The sequence below is a fragment of the Chiloscyllium plagiosum genome, chromosome 11 (genome assembly GCF_004010195.1).
Source record: "Chiloscyllium plagiosum isolate BGI_BamShark_2017 chromosome 11, ASM401019v2, whole genome shotgun sequence".
NCBI classification, from domain to species: domain Eukaryota; kingdom Metazoa; phylum Chordata; class Chondrichthyes; order Orectolobiformes; family Hemiscylliidae; genus Chiloscyllium; species Chiloscyllium plagiosum.
In genome coordinates this window covers 41397995-41415187 of record NC_057720.1, presented here as the reverse complement: position 1 = coordinate 41415187, position 17193 = coordinate 41397995, and the positions used below count along the sequence as shown (strand labels likewise).

Below are 17193 nucleotides of genomic sequence, written 5' to 3'. Positions count from 1 at the left end.
GAAAACAGAGGCTATTAATCTGGACCAATCAGGGAACTCCTTGAGGTCCACTTGACCGACCTCATTACACCTGCTAGTTCCATCGAAACAGGGAAAGTAAGAGCAGCAGTAGGCTATTTGACCCTTCAAGCCTGCTCTGCTTTCTGTGTGATCATGGCTGATTATCCAATTCAATAGCCTGTTCCCACTTTCTCCCATATTCTTTAATGCCTTTAGCACAAAGAACAAAATCTATATCCTTAAATATTCAAGGTTTTAATCTAAACCACTTCCTGTGGCATAGAATACTAAAGGCTTACCAGTCTGAATGAAGCAATTTCTCCTTTTTCTCAGTCCTAAATAGCAGTGATCCCTTGTTCTGGACTCCCTGGTCATTGGCAACATCTTTGCTGTCTTTCCTCTGTACACTCCTATTAGAATTTTATAGGTTTTTGAGATTCTTCTTTCTTCTTCTTAATTCCTATGAATATAGTCCTAACTAGTCCAGTCTGCTTCATATGTCTGACCTCCATCCGAAGAATCAGTAAATCTTTGCTGCATTTCCCTCATAGCCAGAGCATCCATCCTCTGGTAAGGAGACCAAACTGCACATAATACTCCAGAAATTGTTACAGTTGTACAGGGGCTCGGTGAAACAAGACATCCCTGCTCCTGTACTGAAATCCTCTCACTATTAAGGCCAACATGCCATTTGCTGCCTTCACTGCCTGTTGCCTGCTTTCAATGACTAGTGTGCAAGGATACCCAGGTCAATAGATTTCCTAATCTATTGCCATTTAGGAAATCCAAAGTGGATAACCTCATCTATATCCACATTATACTTTTATCTTGCACGCATTTGCCTGCTTACTCAACTGGTCTAAATTGCATTGAAGCATCTCTGCAAACAACTGGGATGGCACGGTGGCTCAGTGGTTAGCACTGCTGCCTCACAGCACCAGGGACCCAGGTTCAATTCCAGTCTCTGGCAACTGTCTGTGTGGAATTTGTACATTCTCCCCATGGCTCTGTGTTTCCTCTGGGTACTCAGATTTCCTCCCGCAATCTAAAGATGTGCAGGTTAGGTGAATTGGCTATGCTAAATTGCACATAGCTTTCAGGGATGTGTAGGTTAAGTGCATTAGTCAGGGAAAACGTAAAGTAATAGGGTAGGGGAATGAGGTAAAAACAATGACTGCAGATGCTGGAAACCAGATTCTGGATCAGTGGTGCTGGATGCTGCCTGAATTGCTGTGCTCTTCCAGCACCACTGATCCAGGGTAGGGGAATGAGTCTGGTGGGATCCTCTTCAGAGGGTTGGTGTGGACTTGTTGGGCTGAAGGGCCTGTTTCCACACTTTAGGGATTCTATGATTTTACGATTTTCCTCACAGTTCACCCTCCCACCCAGCTTAGTGTCATCGGCAAACTTGGAGATATCACATTTTCTTCCCTTCAATTTTCTGTGGCAAGGAGATCCAAACGCACTCAACCTCTGACAGAAAATTCCTCCATCTCTTAGCCTTAAATTGACACCATTAATTATGAGAGAATGCCCTCTGTTCCTAGAGTCTGGCATGAGAGGAAATATCCTCAGCATTTACTCCGTTAAGCCCCTTGAGAATCCTATATGTTTCAAGGAGATCTACTCTCCTTCTTCGTAATTTCAATGAGTAGAGCCCCAACCTGTTTAATTTTGTCTCATAAGGCTACCATTCTGGGATTTGTCCTAGTGAGCTGCCTGTAGTGAAATAACACACTAGCAAAGTCTCCCCTTAAGACATCAGTTCTGATCTTTCCTGGGTGCAATCTGTATATCGTGTGCAGGACCTACCTCCCCCAGAAATCTGAAACTCTCCCCTTGTACCATTTGTTCAGCCATGTATTCATCTAATATATCCTCCTATTTCTACTCTGATTAACACATTGCTACTTCTGAGGCCCTAATTTTTAACTTGCTTCCTTGTTCCTTACATTCTGTTTTTAGCACCACTTTTTTTTTTAGAAAAATTGGTATGTTGTTGGTACCAATGAGTGCCATGACCACTGGCTGTTCACCTTCCCAATTCATAATGTCCTATAGCCACACTGAGACATCATTGACCCTAGCACTTGGGAGACAACATGCCAACCCAGAGTCTCATTTTGCAGCCATGAAATTTAGATTAGATGCTCCATAGTGTGGAACAAGCGCTTTGGCCCAACAAGTCCACACTAACCCTCTGAAGAGTAACCAACCCAGACCCATTTCCCTCTGACTAATGCATCTAAACACTATATGAGCAATTTAGCGTGGCCAATTCACCTGACTTGCACATCTTTGGACTGTGGGAGGAAACTGGAGCACCCAGAGGAAACCCATGCAGACACTGGGAGAATGTGCAAACTCCACACAGCCAGTTGCCCGAGGCTAGAATCGAACCTGAGATCCTGGTGCTAACCACTGAGCCACCGTGCTGCCCATAGAATCCCTACAATGTGGAAACAGGCCCTTTGGCCTAACAGGTCCCCACTGACTCTCTGAAGAGTAACACACCCAGACCCTTTCCCCTACCCTATTGGTCTATATTTACCCCTGAATAATGCGCCTAAACTACACATCCTTGAGCACTATGGATGATTTAGGATGACCAATTCACCTAACCTGCACATCTTTGGATTGAGGAGGAAACCCATGCAGACCCTGGGATAATGTGTAAACTTCACACAGTTGCCTGAAGTTGCAATTGAACCCGGCTCCCTGGCACAGTGAGGCAACAGTGCTAACTACTGAGTCATTGTGCTATGTCTATTTATTCCCCTTATGATTTGATCCCCTATTATTATAGCCTTTCTACACTTTTTCTCCTCTCCTGTTCAACACAACCAACTATGGTACAACAAATTTGGCTGTTGCTACTTTGAGTAGATCCCTCCTTTTGCTAGGGAATGGTTTGATTAGATTCCCTGCAGTGTGGAGACAGACCCTTCGGCCCAATAAGTCCACACCGATTATCATGATAGGAGACTCCCACAATGCTTGCCTAGACTTGTTACTGTGCCTGGTGGTCATCCATTTCTCTTTCCCCTGACCTCCCCACTCTTTCTCCACCCCCCCCCCCCCCCCCCCCCAACTAACTAACCTGTGAATTCTTAACCTACAGAGTGACATGCTATTCAAAATCCTCTCTGTCTTGCAGTGTCTCCAGTTGCTTCTACAACTCCAAACTAGGTTTCCAGGAGAAGCTGCTGGAAGTACTTCCTGCACACTTTTTCTGGTCCTAGCACTGGAATTGTCTGACTTCACACACAGCAGAAGGAGAATACTGTTCTCCTTCAATACTTCACTCCTTTATAAACTAGACCCTTTAGGTCTCCCTTAACATTAATCAAATTAATTACTCCAAGACCATTTTTTCTCTGGATGTCTGTATCTGAACTCTTTCATTATGACTTTAGGGTAGTCTTTTGCTTTACAGTTTGCCAAGCTAAAAATAACCATTTATTTTAACTCCGTTCCCTGTTACTTAATTTCTCCTCTTTCTACTATGTAACTTCTCCATGCTCTTATTGTGTAATACATTTTTGTATGGCATATTTTATGTAGTGTTTCTTGGAATTGAAACGCGCCACATTTACTGGTTCCCCTTTGTCCATCCTGCTTGTTTCATCCTCAGAGTTATAATAAATCTGTCATACACTTGGTAAAGTTCAGATTTGAGACTGCCCAGGGAATCCCTTGTGAATTCAACCTGTAAGCCTCTCATGGCTCATCCCAGAGATCGTACTCTTTGGTGATCTGGAATAAAAAAAACTCTTACAGACAGTTTTTAGTTTTAATCCCCTTTTACTTATTAATAACATCACTGTTAAAACATAACACATATAAGCTAAACTAACTGCATTCTAATAATCTAGGAGAGTAGAACATCAGTTCTTTAAGAGCCCTGGCAGGCTACTCTGTTGTACTATCTCAAATAGACTACCTTTATACACACGTTTACAAAGGCTGTACTATCACAAACACCAAGTTAATAAAAGCACGGCATGTTCTGAACTGGACAGATAATGGTGAAGGACAATAATTCAAGAAAGAAGTTAATTCATATAGAGTTTCATTTTGAGGTAAGATTCAAACATTGTTATTAATTCACAAAGGAACAGCCGTAATGTTATCACTCGGTGTCCTGTTTATACAGATTCACTGATGTTAAGGCAAATGTTCTTAATTGTCTTACCCTCCCTGCCTGTCTCTTTTCTCGTGTGCAGCAAATGTGTTCGATGTTTCAAAATTACATTTTAGTCTAAATGTTTAAGGACAAGTTTTAAGGCTCAATACTTTCTCATTCCCTCCTCTTGTCATTTCATGACACACTATTTTCCTTTCACAAAACTGACTGTGTTATGATCTTCTACATGTCCTGCTATTAACTCTTTTTAATAATGGATTCTAGTCTTTTCTCATTTAGCAAATGCTCGGCTAAATACCTCCTAGATTTTTTTTTTCTTGAATAGCGATGTTACATTTGGAGGTTCCCAATCCTTTTTAGAACTTTTATACAATCTAGTGAATTTACAGAAAATTGCAACTATGTATTCACTATCTCTATCACCACTTTTTAAGGTCTAAAGATTCAGGACATCCGGTCCAGTTCAAGCTTCCTTTTGCCTCTTGATTTTTTTTGTTTAAACTATTGCATGACATGTTTTATTTGATTCTTGTCCTAATGATAAAATACGATATATTTCAGAGTCTGCCTTTTTCCTGATTCCTATTATAAGTTTTCTAGTGTTGTCCTCTGAGATCGAAGCTGACTTTGGTTGGTCTCTCTTATGCACTTGATGCCCTCACTGTCTGTTTTTTTAACATGCTGATTGTTCATTCTAACCTTTTGTTTTTCTTCAGCATTCTTGGCTGTAATGTGTTCTTAATCTACTGCAACATTGTATGCATTTTCTTTGAATTTGAAATTGTCCTTAATTTTCTTAGTTATATCCATGGATTTGACATGGATAAAAATCTTGTGGAATATATATTCCATCAAGAAAGAAATAGTTGGGAGTTGTGAAAAATTTCCTTAAATGTTCTACGTTGCTTCTTTACCATCTTGCCTTTCCTATTTTATTCTCTTCATGCCTTTTATAACTTCCTTTGTTATATCTCACCCTCCAACTTTTTAAAACAAAATTGGTCATGTGATAGGGGATTTATTGCCCATTCCTAAAAGTCACCAACTTTATTGTAGATCTGGTGTCTCACGTAGACCAGGCCTGGTAAAGATACCAGTTTGCCTACCTCAAGGACATTGACAAATGAGATGCTTTGTTTTAAATTGCAATGGTTACATTGATACCATTATACTAGCTTTTTGTTCTGAATTTTATTGAATTTAAATTTCTTTATCTTCCGTGGTGGGATTTGAACCTGTCCTTATCTTGGGGTTCTGGATTACTCATCCAGTGACATTGCGATGGTATCCCCTAACTAAATATGGCAAAACAATCATTTATGACTGAACTTGCCTATAAAATTCTTTTTACTATGCGATCATTTAATCCTTTCTTATTGCACATTAACAGCCTGTTCCCTTGTTTGTTCCTGATCATATTGCTCGAAGAAATGGTCCTGACTGCACTCTACAAACTCCTCCTCAAAGCTACTTTCTGCCAATTTGATTCTTTCACTAAGAAATTGAAAATTGCCTATCATTATTGTAATACTTTTCTTATAAGCCAAATGACTTGTTGATTTATGTTCTGATTTGTAGCTACTGTTAGGGGTATCACCCAAATTGATTCTACACAGTGATCCTAAAGCCAAGTTCACTTTTTACTTCAATAGCGATCTAATCATAGAATACTACAGTATGAAAGCAGGCCATTACACACTGACCTTCAGAGTGTCCCACCCAGAACTAGCCACCCAACTCCCCAGCCCATCCTAGTAACCCTACACTTCCCATGGCTAAATTACCTGGACTGCACATTCCTGGACACTATGGGAAATTAAGAATGGCCAATCCACCAAATCTGGATTGCTATGCTTGGGATTTATAGGCCAGCTATCTGGGGCTACATGTTACTTCAAGGCTATAAGTTGGCAATCTTGTCTAATATCCTCATCTAGAGTGAACTAGAAAGACTCTGAGACTATGCCTGGAGTACCGTGCACACTACTGGTTAATATGAGAATGTGTACAGGGGAAAAGCAGGCAGGGAAAGAGTTAAGTTCTGAGTTTTGTGAAACAAGAGGTTTAGCTGAGCGTGACTCAGATCAGACCAGAACTTGCGGTTAACAGTGGGGTGCTGGAGGCAAGGGTAATAGGTTAACAAGGTGGAAAAGCAGTCATTATGTAGAGCCATTTAACAATATTGGAAGCATTCAGTATGCAAGGTCAGCTAACAAGGGGGAAAGTATCCTTTTGTATGAATCCGGTTAACAAGGTTAAGAACCTTCATTGTATAACAGTAAAAGGCCTGGTATCTACTATCGATACTTTGTTGTTTGTAATGGTCACCCAATTAATATGTATGTGGCCTTATCTGGATGCTCCTTCCTGTAAAATGACTATATAGTTCATTGACTATATAATTCGAGAGAAGACTGGGAACCCATGTCCCTGTGCACATGGGCGATCTCGCTCTCGCTCTCACCCTCACCCCCTCTCCAGGCACTGGAGAGAAAGGAAGGTAAAACTACTGTGTCTCAGTGTTTTGCTTCAACTGAAGGGGGAACGGGAATGATGAGCATACTTGCAGAAGGATGTTAATGCATTGGAAGCACTTCAGAGAAGGTTTATTAGACTAATATCTGGAGTAAGTGGATAGCTTTATGAAGAAAGGTGTGACAGGCTAAGGTGCATTCTCTGGAGTTTAGTATCACAAGTGACTTGCTTGAAACCTAGAGAACCCTGAATGACCAGGTAAGAATGTTTCCTCTTGGAGGAGAATGTGGAACTAGGGGTCATAAATTTAAAAATTAGGAATCGTGTGTAAGAGCGATACAAGGAAAATTTTTTTGAGTGCTGAGAATCTTTGGAATTCCCTTCCTCAAAAGGCAATAGATGCGGAATCTTTGGAATGTAGAATTGAGGTTAAAATCTGATAAGCCATGATCATCATAAATGGCAGAGTAATGCTCAAAGAGCTGAGTCCCCTACTTTTGCTCCTTGTTTCTATTTTTAGACACTGCACAGGGAAGGAAATTCTGAACCCATTTCCTTTCATAATAGGTATCTTGCTTTCTTGGAAACGTTATTCAAATCTCTGCAGACATAAAGCTTCGAGATCAGGGAAACGAGAAAACAAAATGGTTTGAAGCTTGATCATTACTTTTGTTTTTCAAAATGAAGCATTTTGGCTGGCTGTCGAGTAATTTCAAATAATTTTAAAATGACAGTCTGTGAAATAGTTGGAATATTACCCGTGAAATAAGAATTAACATAAGAGATCTGTTTAATAAGTTTATAATTAAATGTTTAAACTTCTTGAGGAATTGTGAACGTATGAGAAAATGGAGACCAGTGGCACTCTTTCCCCCACCACCACCCCCACTTTACAGAGTGAAATAATGAACAGTACAAGAAACTGAGCAAGGAAAGCAGCAGGAAGAAACTGTACAACTGAGGAAAGTTTAAAAAAGAATGTGCTGTGTGATCACCACAAAAATGTGGAGTATGTACTGTAGCTGTACCTTTTTAAAAATTTTTGTCATTTGTACAACTCGACCTTGTAATGCTACAATACACTTGCATTTATAAACGTGTAGGCAAAATGTCAATATTGACTTATTTTGGTTTTACAGGTTTGAGGCTGCCAAATTAGTAATGCAATGGCTTTGTAACCATGAAGATCAGAACATGCAAAGGATGGCAGTGGCTATTATCTCTATTTTGGCAGCAAAGGTATATTATGATGTTTGCATTAATAAAGTACAAATTGTTTGTGGAAATTGACCCCCCCCCACCCCAACCCTGTTACTAAACTGCAGTTATCCATTTTCTCTCTCGACATCCGCCATAACTGTCTAAAGCCAAATACTGAGGATCCTAGAAATCTAAAATAACAACAGGAAATGCAAGGAGTTGGTACTATGCCGAATTCCTTTGAAAAAGAATCCATACAACTGGTTGATATCAGTCAAAACTCTGCTCAGAGCAGTTTTATCCAGACACACAGACACTGTCAGTCTGTCTAGCATGTCTCCCACTCCTTGAATAAGGCAACGTTGTAAAGCAAACCTTTTTATTAACTGGCACCTGTGTGGCCAGGAGTGTGCTGGTTGATCAATTATTCCAGTTGATCAAGAGATCCACACAATCTAAGTGTGTTTTTCCATAAGTAATAGAAATGTAATGCAGGGGGTATACACATCATTGCTTTGCTTTATTTATAGCATAACCAACTGATACAACTTTGCATTAAATAAACTTACTGGCAGAGAGCCTTTTCACTCGCACCCTTAACTGACTACTCTGACATTGGGGAAATTGCGATAATACAGTGAAGTTCTGGTATTTGAGGTATATAGTTTTTGCTGGATTATCAAGAGTGTCAGCTAAAACAAAGTTTGCTGTAGTTACAACAGATACAACTCTCAATGAGCTTCAGTAACTTGTTTTCAAAACTGCAAGAATGTGTTCCGGTTTCCTGGGTTTAAAGCAGTTTTGTTTGCCATTTTCTGGTCCAAAATCCTAAATAAAGTGGTCTTAACATAATTTCAATGAATTATACAAGGAAATTTGCAATTTATTGTCATTTTTGCAGCTTTCTACAGAACAAACTGCTCAACTTGGAACAGAGCTCTTCATTGTTAAGGTAACATTACTTTTCCTTATCATTACAATACTAATTTTAAATAAAAATCTTTGATTTCCTACATAATGGGATTACTCTATTCCTTTACACAAATAATATTGCTATAAATTAATGCGTTTTTTGCTTTGTGGTTCTTCAAATCTACCAATACAGGTTCTTCTACACCTTCTGACTCTCCTATTCACTTATTGTTGTCAATTTTAATTTCATTTCTTACTAACAAGGCAATTACAGCTCCTCTGCTTGTCTGTCTGTCCTTTTCAATAGAACATATATCCATGGATATTCAGTTCCCAGTCCTAATCCCTTTGCAGCTACAAGTTTTGATACCCACAACATTGTACTTGCCAACTTCAATCTGACTACAAGCTTGTTTACTTTGTTTCATATGTTGCATGCATTTATGTACAACACCTTCAGTCTTACATTGACTGCCCCCCTTCTCATCGTTGTATCCTTATCTTCTGTGCCTGAAGTTAGATTCCTGACCCTTTCCATACTCTGTCCTACTACTTGTTCTGGACACTGAAAATCTCTCCTCTTTCTCTCCACCACCCCTCTTCTCCTCTTCTTCCACCTCCCCTCACCTCTCTAAGTTTTTCCATAGTTTTCATGCTACTGAACTCAGCACCCCCAGTGTGTAGTTTCAAGCTCTAGCTTGCAATTTGCCAGGACTCCAGTCTCAGCATGCTTTCAGTTGGAGCCGAACAAGATTCCGTCCAAATTCTCAGGTTGGATTCAAAGATCCCATGGTTATATTTTTTTAAAATGAAGAACAGCAGGTCCTTGTGTTTAGGCCAACGTTTATTCCTCTGTTCATATCACAAAACTTTATTACCACACTGCTTGCTGTGAGCAAATTTTCAACTGCATACTATTCATTATAACCATGATCAAACTTCAGAAGTACTCTTTATTACCTGTACAGTATTTTGGGATACCTTGAGCTAATGAGAGGAATAGTATAATTTTTAAAAAAATGCAGATCTGTCTCTTCCAATTTATAAAAGTTGCTCTACACACCAGTATACAATTGGAGAGTTCTAGCTGACCAGATGAGTCACAATGGAGCATCTAAGTGAGAGTTTTAATATTTTGAACTGTTGGCTATCTAGCTGAGAGATTGGTGATTCACTGGAGATTGCAGATCCCTCCTTTATCTGTCTTGCTTTTTTAAATTTTTTTTTACCACTACAAGATTTTTTTTTGCTCATCACAATAGCTACATAAAATGTTTTGGGACTTGAAGGATCATGTTAAAATAATGACCGAAATCGGTGAGTGGCAAAAAATAGCCTCTTCATTCAGCAACTGCAATAACACAAGTTTGAGGTGGTGATAGAATCCTGAAATGCAATTCTTACAATAGCCTCATTACAGACAATTCTTACTTGTATCAAAATTCAATTACTATGAAGTTGCATTGTTTTATAGGACATAAAGGTTTGAGGGGCTTCTATCCTAGGAGACAGGAGATGGTTAAAATATGTGCTTAATGCTGGCTGCTACTTCTGATAGGATTAAGAGTGTCTGTCTGATCTGCTTGTGTAATTAGGAGTGTTAGTCCTTTTTGTCTTTTAAATTAGTAAATGTTAGTAAAACAAACTATGCCTATATGTTCTAATTAAGTTAGAAATTATACCTGCATTTAATAAAAGAATAAAGGGGGCGGCACGATGGCTCAGTGGTTAGCACTGCTGCCTCACAGCACCAGGGTCCCAGGTTCGGGCGACTGTCTGTCTGTGTGGAGTTTGCACGTTCTCCCCGTGTCTGCATGGGTTTCCTCCCACAGTCCAAAGATGTGCAAGTCAGGTGAACTGGCAATGCTAAATTGCCCCTAGTGTTGGGTGCATTAGTCAGAGGGGAAATAGGTCTTGGTGGGTTATTCTTCGGAGGGTCGGTGTGGACTGGTTGGGCCGAAGAGCCTGTTTCCACACTTAGGGAATCTAATCTAAACTGATTACTGCAGCTAGGTTGTGAAGTTTGTTTATTATTTGCTAGTGTGAGTTTCTTTCATTCATGTAATTCCACCTAAGCATTGTTTTAACAGTTAGTTTGTTAACGGGATAATAGCCTAAATAAAAGATATTTAACAAGTACTTACAAATTGGGCAAACTGTTAGTGGTTTTGTAATCTGTTCAGGTCGAAGAGACAGTTGGTAAGGACTGATTAATATTAGTGTTTCGTGGAGACTTGGTGGGGATGGTATTGTTTACAATATTGATGCTGATTCAGAGGTAGCTTTTGATCTAGAAAGGGTTTAAGGTGAATGCGTTGAAAGGGATGTTTTAATTTTAGTCTATATTGTAATAGTAAAATATACTAAAAACATGGTTTTATGAATGAATGAAACCATGTTATAGTAAATAATGGGTTAGTAAAAGGTTGAGTGAATGAATGGGAACCTGGTATTAATGAGTATAGTGAGTTGGTGTGCAAGTTAGTAAGGATAACCTAAAACACTCTCTTTTGGATTACGTACAAATTTTTTTCTGTTTTCTAGAAACTGCTGCATATAGTAGAGCAGAAGACAACCCTGTCACTGGTTGATACAACTTTAAAGTTTACGCTAAGCGCACTTTGGAACTTGACTGATGAATCTCCGACCACCTGCAAGCACTTTATAGAAAATCAGGGCTTAGAATTATTTATGAAAGTACTAGAGGTAATTTTGTTTTTTAAATGTATTATGTAATGATAATATATTATCTCATTTTTGTTGTTTCTTTGCACACTGATCTTTTAATTAAAAGTTGAGCACTTCCATATTGTCTTTGCCTCAACCTGCCACCTTAGTGAGCCATGGTCTCATTGTGGTTAGCTTCTCCTACACATCATACCTAAGATGGCACTGGAGAATGGCAACTTTGTACACTTTACATGGTACCCCTGTACTTGAGTACATGTGACAATAAAACCTAATTCTAATTCTAGATTGCATTGTCTTCAGGTTGTGTATATGAATGACCTGAAGTATTGAATTCCATTGTATGGGTGCTTGTTTATACTGCATCTATAGTATGATTAGATTAGATTCCCTACAGTGTGGAAACAGGCCCTTCAGTCCACACCGACCCTCTGAAGAGTAACCCACCCAGACCCATTTCCCTAACACTATGGGCAATTTAGCATGGCCAATTCACCTAACCTGCACATCTTTGGATTGTGGGAGGAAACCGGAGCACCCGGAGGAAACCCACGCAGACCACTGGGAGAATGTGCTAACTCCATACAGTCAGTTGCCCGAGGCTGGAATTGAACCTGGGACCCTGGTACTGTGCCACCCCTATGGGTAGTTTTGATTCCTCCTACCACAGGAAAGATATTATTAATCCCATTGAGGGACAGTAATGAACATTCACCACACTTATTCCTAGAATGAATGGCGGGACTGACTGATGAAGAGAAATTGGACAAACTGGGCCTGTATTGTCTTGTATTTCAAAGAATGATAGGTGATCTCATTGAAACCTACAGAATAACTGCAGAATAGATAGGGTCGATGCAGGTAATATGTTTTGTGTGGTTGTGAAGTTTGGAACCTGGGTGGGGGTGTGGGGGGAAATGGTATCCATTTATTTTTAAAAATAAGAGGGTGCTATTTAGGACTTTTATTCAGGTGGTCAATCTTGGAAATCCTCTACCCCAGAGGGCTGTGGAGGCTCAGTCAAACTCAGTATATAAGAAAAAAATCAAACTCCGAAGTTGATGTCCCTTTATGCCATTGATAATCAAACATTTCTATGGAAAGTTTATGTGAAAGGCATTGAAATGTTCGATCAATCATGATCTTATGGTGGAGCAGCCATATGGGCTGAATTTCTGTCCCTATGTCACTTTACTTTCTTTGATAAAATGCCTGGTCTCTTCTCCCATACATCATCTCTAATGGTACAGAGCTTGGAAATATACTCTATAGAAATTGCAGGCCCATTGCAAATTCTAATGTTTCTTTTAGGTAGTGATTATTGGTAGCTTCCGATTATTCAAACGTTTGATGCATTAAAGACTAATTTTTGATTGCAGCATGCACTTAGAAGTTACAAGCACGACTGAATCTTGTGTACAATAAAATCTCTTATCAGCTACAGTCATGAAAGTAGTAGCCATAGTGCAATGGGTTAATATTGTAAGATTCCTGTTCACTATAGTCTTATGCCACTATAGTCTTATGTATATTGATAAACTGTGAGCAAAGGCTTCTGTATTCAATTTCCGGTTTCCTTTAGGCTACTTAGAACAAACATTTGAGTGACGCAAACGGTTTCTCCTTGAGAGGCAAGAATTGTATTTTGGCTCCTGTAGGTCAGGGCACTTTTTATTAGTACAGATTGTCATTGGTAGGAGGCACCTAACAATGGCACCTTGCATATGGTATTATTTCAAGTAGAGAAGACTTTTGAGGGATTTACACGGCTATGTCTTTCCTGCAGCTTCATATATGTGGAGTTGCTTACCTATTTTAGATGTTCTAGGGCATGTCTCAATATTTCATTTTAGATTTTTCAAATTGAGGGGCATGGATAATATAAATAGACAAAGTCTTTTCCCTGGGGTCGGGGAGTCCAGAACTAGAAGGCATAGGTTTAGGGTGAGAGGGGAAAGATATGAGACCTAAGAGGCCACTTTTTCACGCAGAGGGTGGTACATGTATGGAATGAGCTGCTGGAGGAAGTAGTGTAGGCTAGTAGAATTGCAACATTTAACAGGCATCTGGATAGGTAAATGAGTAGGAAGGGTTTAGGGGGACATGGACCAGGTGTTGGCAGGTGGGATTAGATTGGGTTGGGATATCTGGATGGGTTGGACCAGAGGGTCTGTTTCTGGACTGTACATCTCTATGTCACTAAATCACAAGAATACATTGATCTTTGGGTAGTACAATGGAATGTTTAACATTCACCGAAGTCAATTTAATGTATTAACTGAAGATCTGCAGATGATTTATTCAACTGAGAGCACCTTCACCACTATTTTTCTAATGTAAGTAGTTTGATAACTGTTTGTGTGCTTCTTGAAAACTCTAATTTGTATCTTCTTACGCATTTTCGGCTGTGTTGAATTAACACAACCAAGGTCTGACATCCCCCAACTGACTGGAGAGTATATGGGATACTCCATGTTTTCTCTTCATTCAGAAGGCAGTGCAAACACCATGTTATATTGTCTTAACTACTGATAATATATATTTCTTCATAATTAAAGATGATTTGTAAAAAAATAAATACAAAATACATGGAGGAAAGAACTGAAAACTGCCCATATTGGTGAAGTGCTCTCTTCAGAATGTGCTATCAGCTTTTCTTAGCTTCATGGAATAGAATCGTTGGATTGGATGCAGCTAGTGACCCTTTTATTCTTGGTAAATCAAAATTCAGTTTCAGAAAGTGTTCTTCGGAATGGAATGTTAAGTGTAAAATATGTGAACACCCAAATGTCAATTACCTGAATTAATAACTCTTGGCCAGACCTTCACTCGCTTATTCTAACTTCTAATGAAGTGAAACAATTTGGAAAAGTTAAGGAAAAAAAATTGTACAGTCTTCTGATACTTCCCTATTCTTATTTTCAGCTAGACTATTAACATGTAACCACAAGTGAAAATTATATTGGTCTAATAAAGCTATACATATAAATATTATTTGAAAGGTAACAAAAGAACAACTACCATTTTAAACTTACTAGTTGGAATCATATCTATCTTTTTGTTTTAAGAATCTTGGTTGGTTCACCATATTTGTGATGACAATGATTTGTTGTTCACACCACCTCTCACTTGTACCTTATTAAATTTTCTGTTTCGGATAGTTATTCACTTTCCTCATGCCATCAACGTTGTTTCTGATAGAACATTCTGTGACCAAATTACAAGTTACTTGAAAATAATTCTCCTAACAGTTCCCTTTGGTATTGTTTTTGAATTTGTCCTGCACCTAACAAATTAACTGATCAGTGGAACATTTACTTCAACAAAAGTTGATTTGAAGTCTGTCATATTTTAAAGCCCTTCACCTCTGGTATTATCATAGTGAATCCCTTCTTGCACATACGTATGTTTCTTTTTCTCCGAAAAGAAAGATGCTTCTGCATTCCATCAGAGATCTAAATAATGATTTTTAAAAGGCATTTTCAATTAATTATAAGATAAATGCTCTTTGATCCAGGAAACTGATGAATGAACACTCAGACTGCTGTAATTTAAATTAATCATGGGTTGTGGGCGTCTGACTGGGCCAGCATTTATTGTCCATCCTAAGTTGCCTCAGGTAGGTGGTGGTGAGCTGCCTTGAACTGCTGCAGTCCATCTACTGTAGGTAGACCCACAATACAATAGGGGAGGGAATTCCAGGATTATTGACCCAGTGACAATGACGGAATGATTATGTTTCCAAGGCAGGATGGGTGAGTGGCTTGGAGGGAAACTTGAGGGTGACTGTTGTTGTTGGTGGTGTTTTTGAAGAAGGGCTTATGCCCGAAACGTCGATTCTCCTGCTCTTTGGATGCTGCCTGTCCTGCTGCACTTTCTCAGCAACACATTTTTCAGCTCTGATCTCCGGCATCTGCAGTCCTCACTTTCTCCTAGTTTTTGTAGAAGTGCCTTGTGAATAGCCTTTGGAGAGTCGGGAGGTGAGTTATTCACTACAGCATTGCTAACGTCTGACCTACTCTTCACAATCTCAAAATTGTTACAGTGCAAAAGAGGTCAGCCTAATGTGCCTGCATTGAATCCATTACCTAGTGCCAATCTTCTGACTTTTCCTCCCACATCCCTAAACACCATTTTTACGGATGTGGGATAAATCCGCATTTGATTTATTCGAATAATCTGGCAAAATCACAAGGTCCCGATGCTTGGCTAAACTGTTATCCGGCATTCGATTGACCAAACGAAATACTCCCCGCCCGTGTCCTTCGGATGATTTGGGTTCCTCTATAATCATCTAATGCTCTCTTGAATGCCTCCAATTTAACCTACTTCCGCTGCATGTCCAGGCATGCTAGTAGCTACTGTATTTGTATAGTTAATCTAGTTCAGTTTATGGTCAATGGTTACCCCAGGATGTTGCTAGAGGTGGATGCAGTGATGGTAACACCATTAAATATCAAGGGACAATGGTTAGGTCCTCTCTTATTGAAGATTCCCGTTGCCTGGCATTTATGAGGTATGATTGTTGCTTGCCACTTGGCAGCCCAAGCCTGATGTTATCCAGGTCTTGGTGCACTTGAGCATTGAATGCTTTAGTGTCTGAAAGGTCACAGATGGTGCTGAACTTTGTGCAGATGTTCAAACCAGTGACCTTCAATGGACTTCCCTCCATGTAGGTAAAAACAATGACTGCAGACGCTGGAAACCAGATTCTGGATTAGTGGTGCTGGAAGAGCACAGCAGTTCAGGCAGCATCCAAGGAGCTTCGAAATCGACATTTCGGGCAAAGCTTTTGCCCGAAACGTCGATTTCAAAGCTCCTTGGATGCTGCCTGAACTGCTGTGCTCTTCTCTCCATGTAAGCAACTGAAGATGGTTGGACCAAAGATCTTATTCTATAGAATTCCTGCTGAGACTCCTGACCTCCTACAACCACAACCGTTTTTCTTTCGTCAGGTATGACTCCTAATCCACAGTGTGTTTTGCCCCCTGGTTCCCATTGACTCCAGTTTTGCAAGTGCTCCTTGATGCCATATTCTGTCAAATGTGGCCTTGATGTCACCCTCTGAAATTCAGCTGTTCATGTTTGAACCAAGGTTGTAACAACAAGGTCAGGAGCTAAGTGGTCCTGTCTGAGCCCAAAAGAGGTATCAATGAATAGGTTATTGCTAAGCAATTGCTGCTTGGTAGGAGTGTTGATAACCCCTTCCATCGCTTTTTACTGAAGGGGCAGTAATTGACTGGGATGGATTTGTCCTGCTTTTTTGTACAGGATGTACCTGGACAATTTTCAGTGTTGTTGGGTAGATGCTCATGTTGTAAAAGTACTAGACCACATCTTGCCCAGCGGGGTGGCAAATTCTGGATTGCAAGTCTTCAGTATCATTGCTGGAACATTATCAGGTCCTGCAGCCATTGTACTATCCAGTGCCTCCAGCTGTTTCTTGATAACATGTGGAATTAATTAAATTGGCTGAAGACTACTACCTCTGATGCTGGGGCTGGATGAAAGAGGCCAAGATGGATCATCTTGTGGAGCACTTGTGGTTGAAGATGGCTGCGAATACTCCATTGATGTGTTAGACTTCCCTATTATTGATGGGATATTTATGAAGCTGCCTCCTCCATTGTGTATAATTTTCAACCACCATTTGTGAAAGAATGTGACAGGACTGCAGAGCTTTGATCTGATGCACTTGTTGTGGAATCACTTAGCTCTGTCCATGGCCTGGTTTGTGGCCTGAGACCATAACCAACTGTACCTAGATAGAG

The 17193-nt window shown here is 39.8% G+C and overlaps 1 protein-coding gene across 3 annotated transcripts in view; it reads left to right on the top strand.

Annotated features, from left to right (window-relative positions):
• zyg11 (zyg-11 family member, cell cycle regulator) overlaps positions 1-17193 on the top strand; it is a 66156-nt gene that overhangs the window by 27976 nt on the left and 20987 nt on the right. For all 3 annotated transcript variants that reach the window (XM_043699173.1, XM_043699174.1, XM_043699175.1), the window contains exons 7-9: positions 7762-7861; positions 8724-8774; positions 11279-11440. In XM_043699173.1, coding sequence (XP_043555108.1) covers positions 7762-7861; positions 8724-8774; positions 11279-11440 — 313 coding nt within the window. The remainder of the gene's footprint in view (positions 1-7761; positions 7862-8723; positions 8775-11278; positions 11441-17193) is intronic.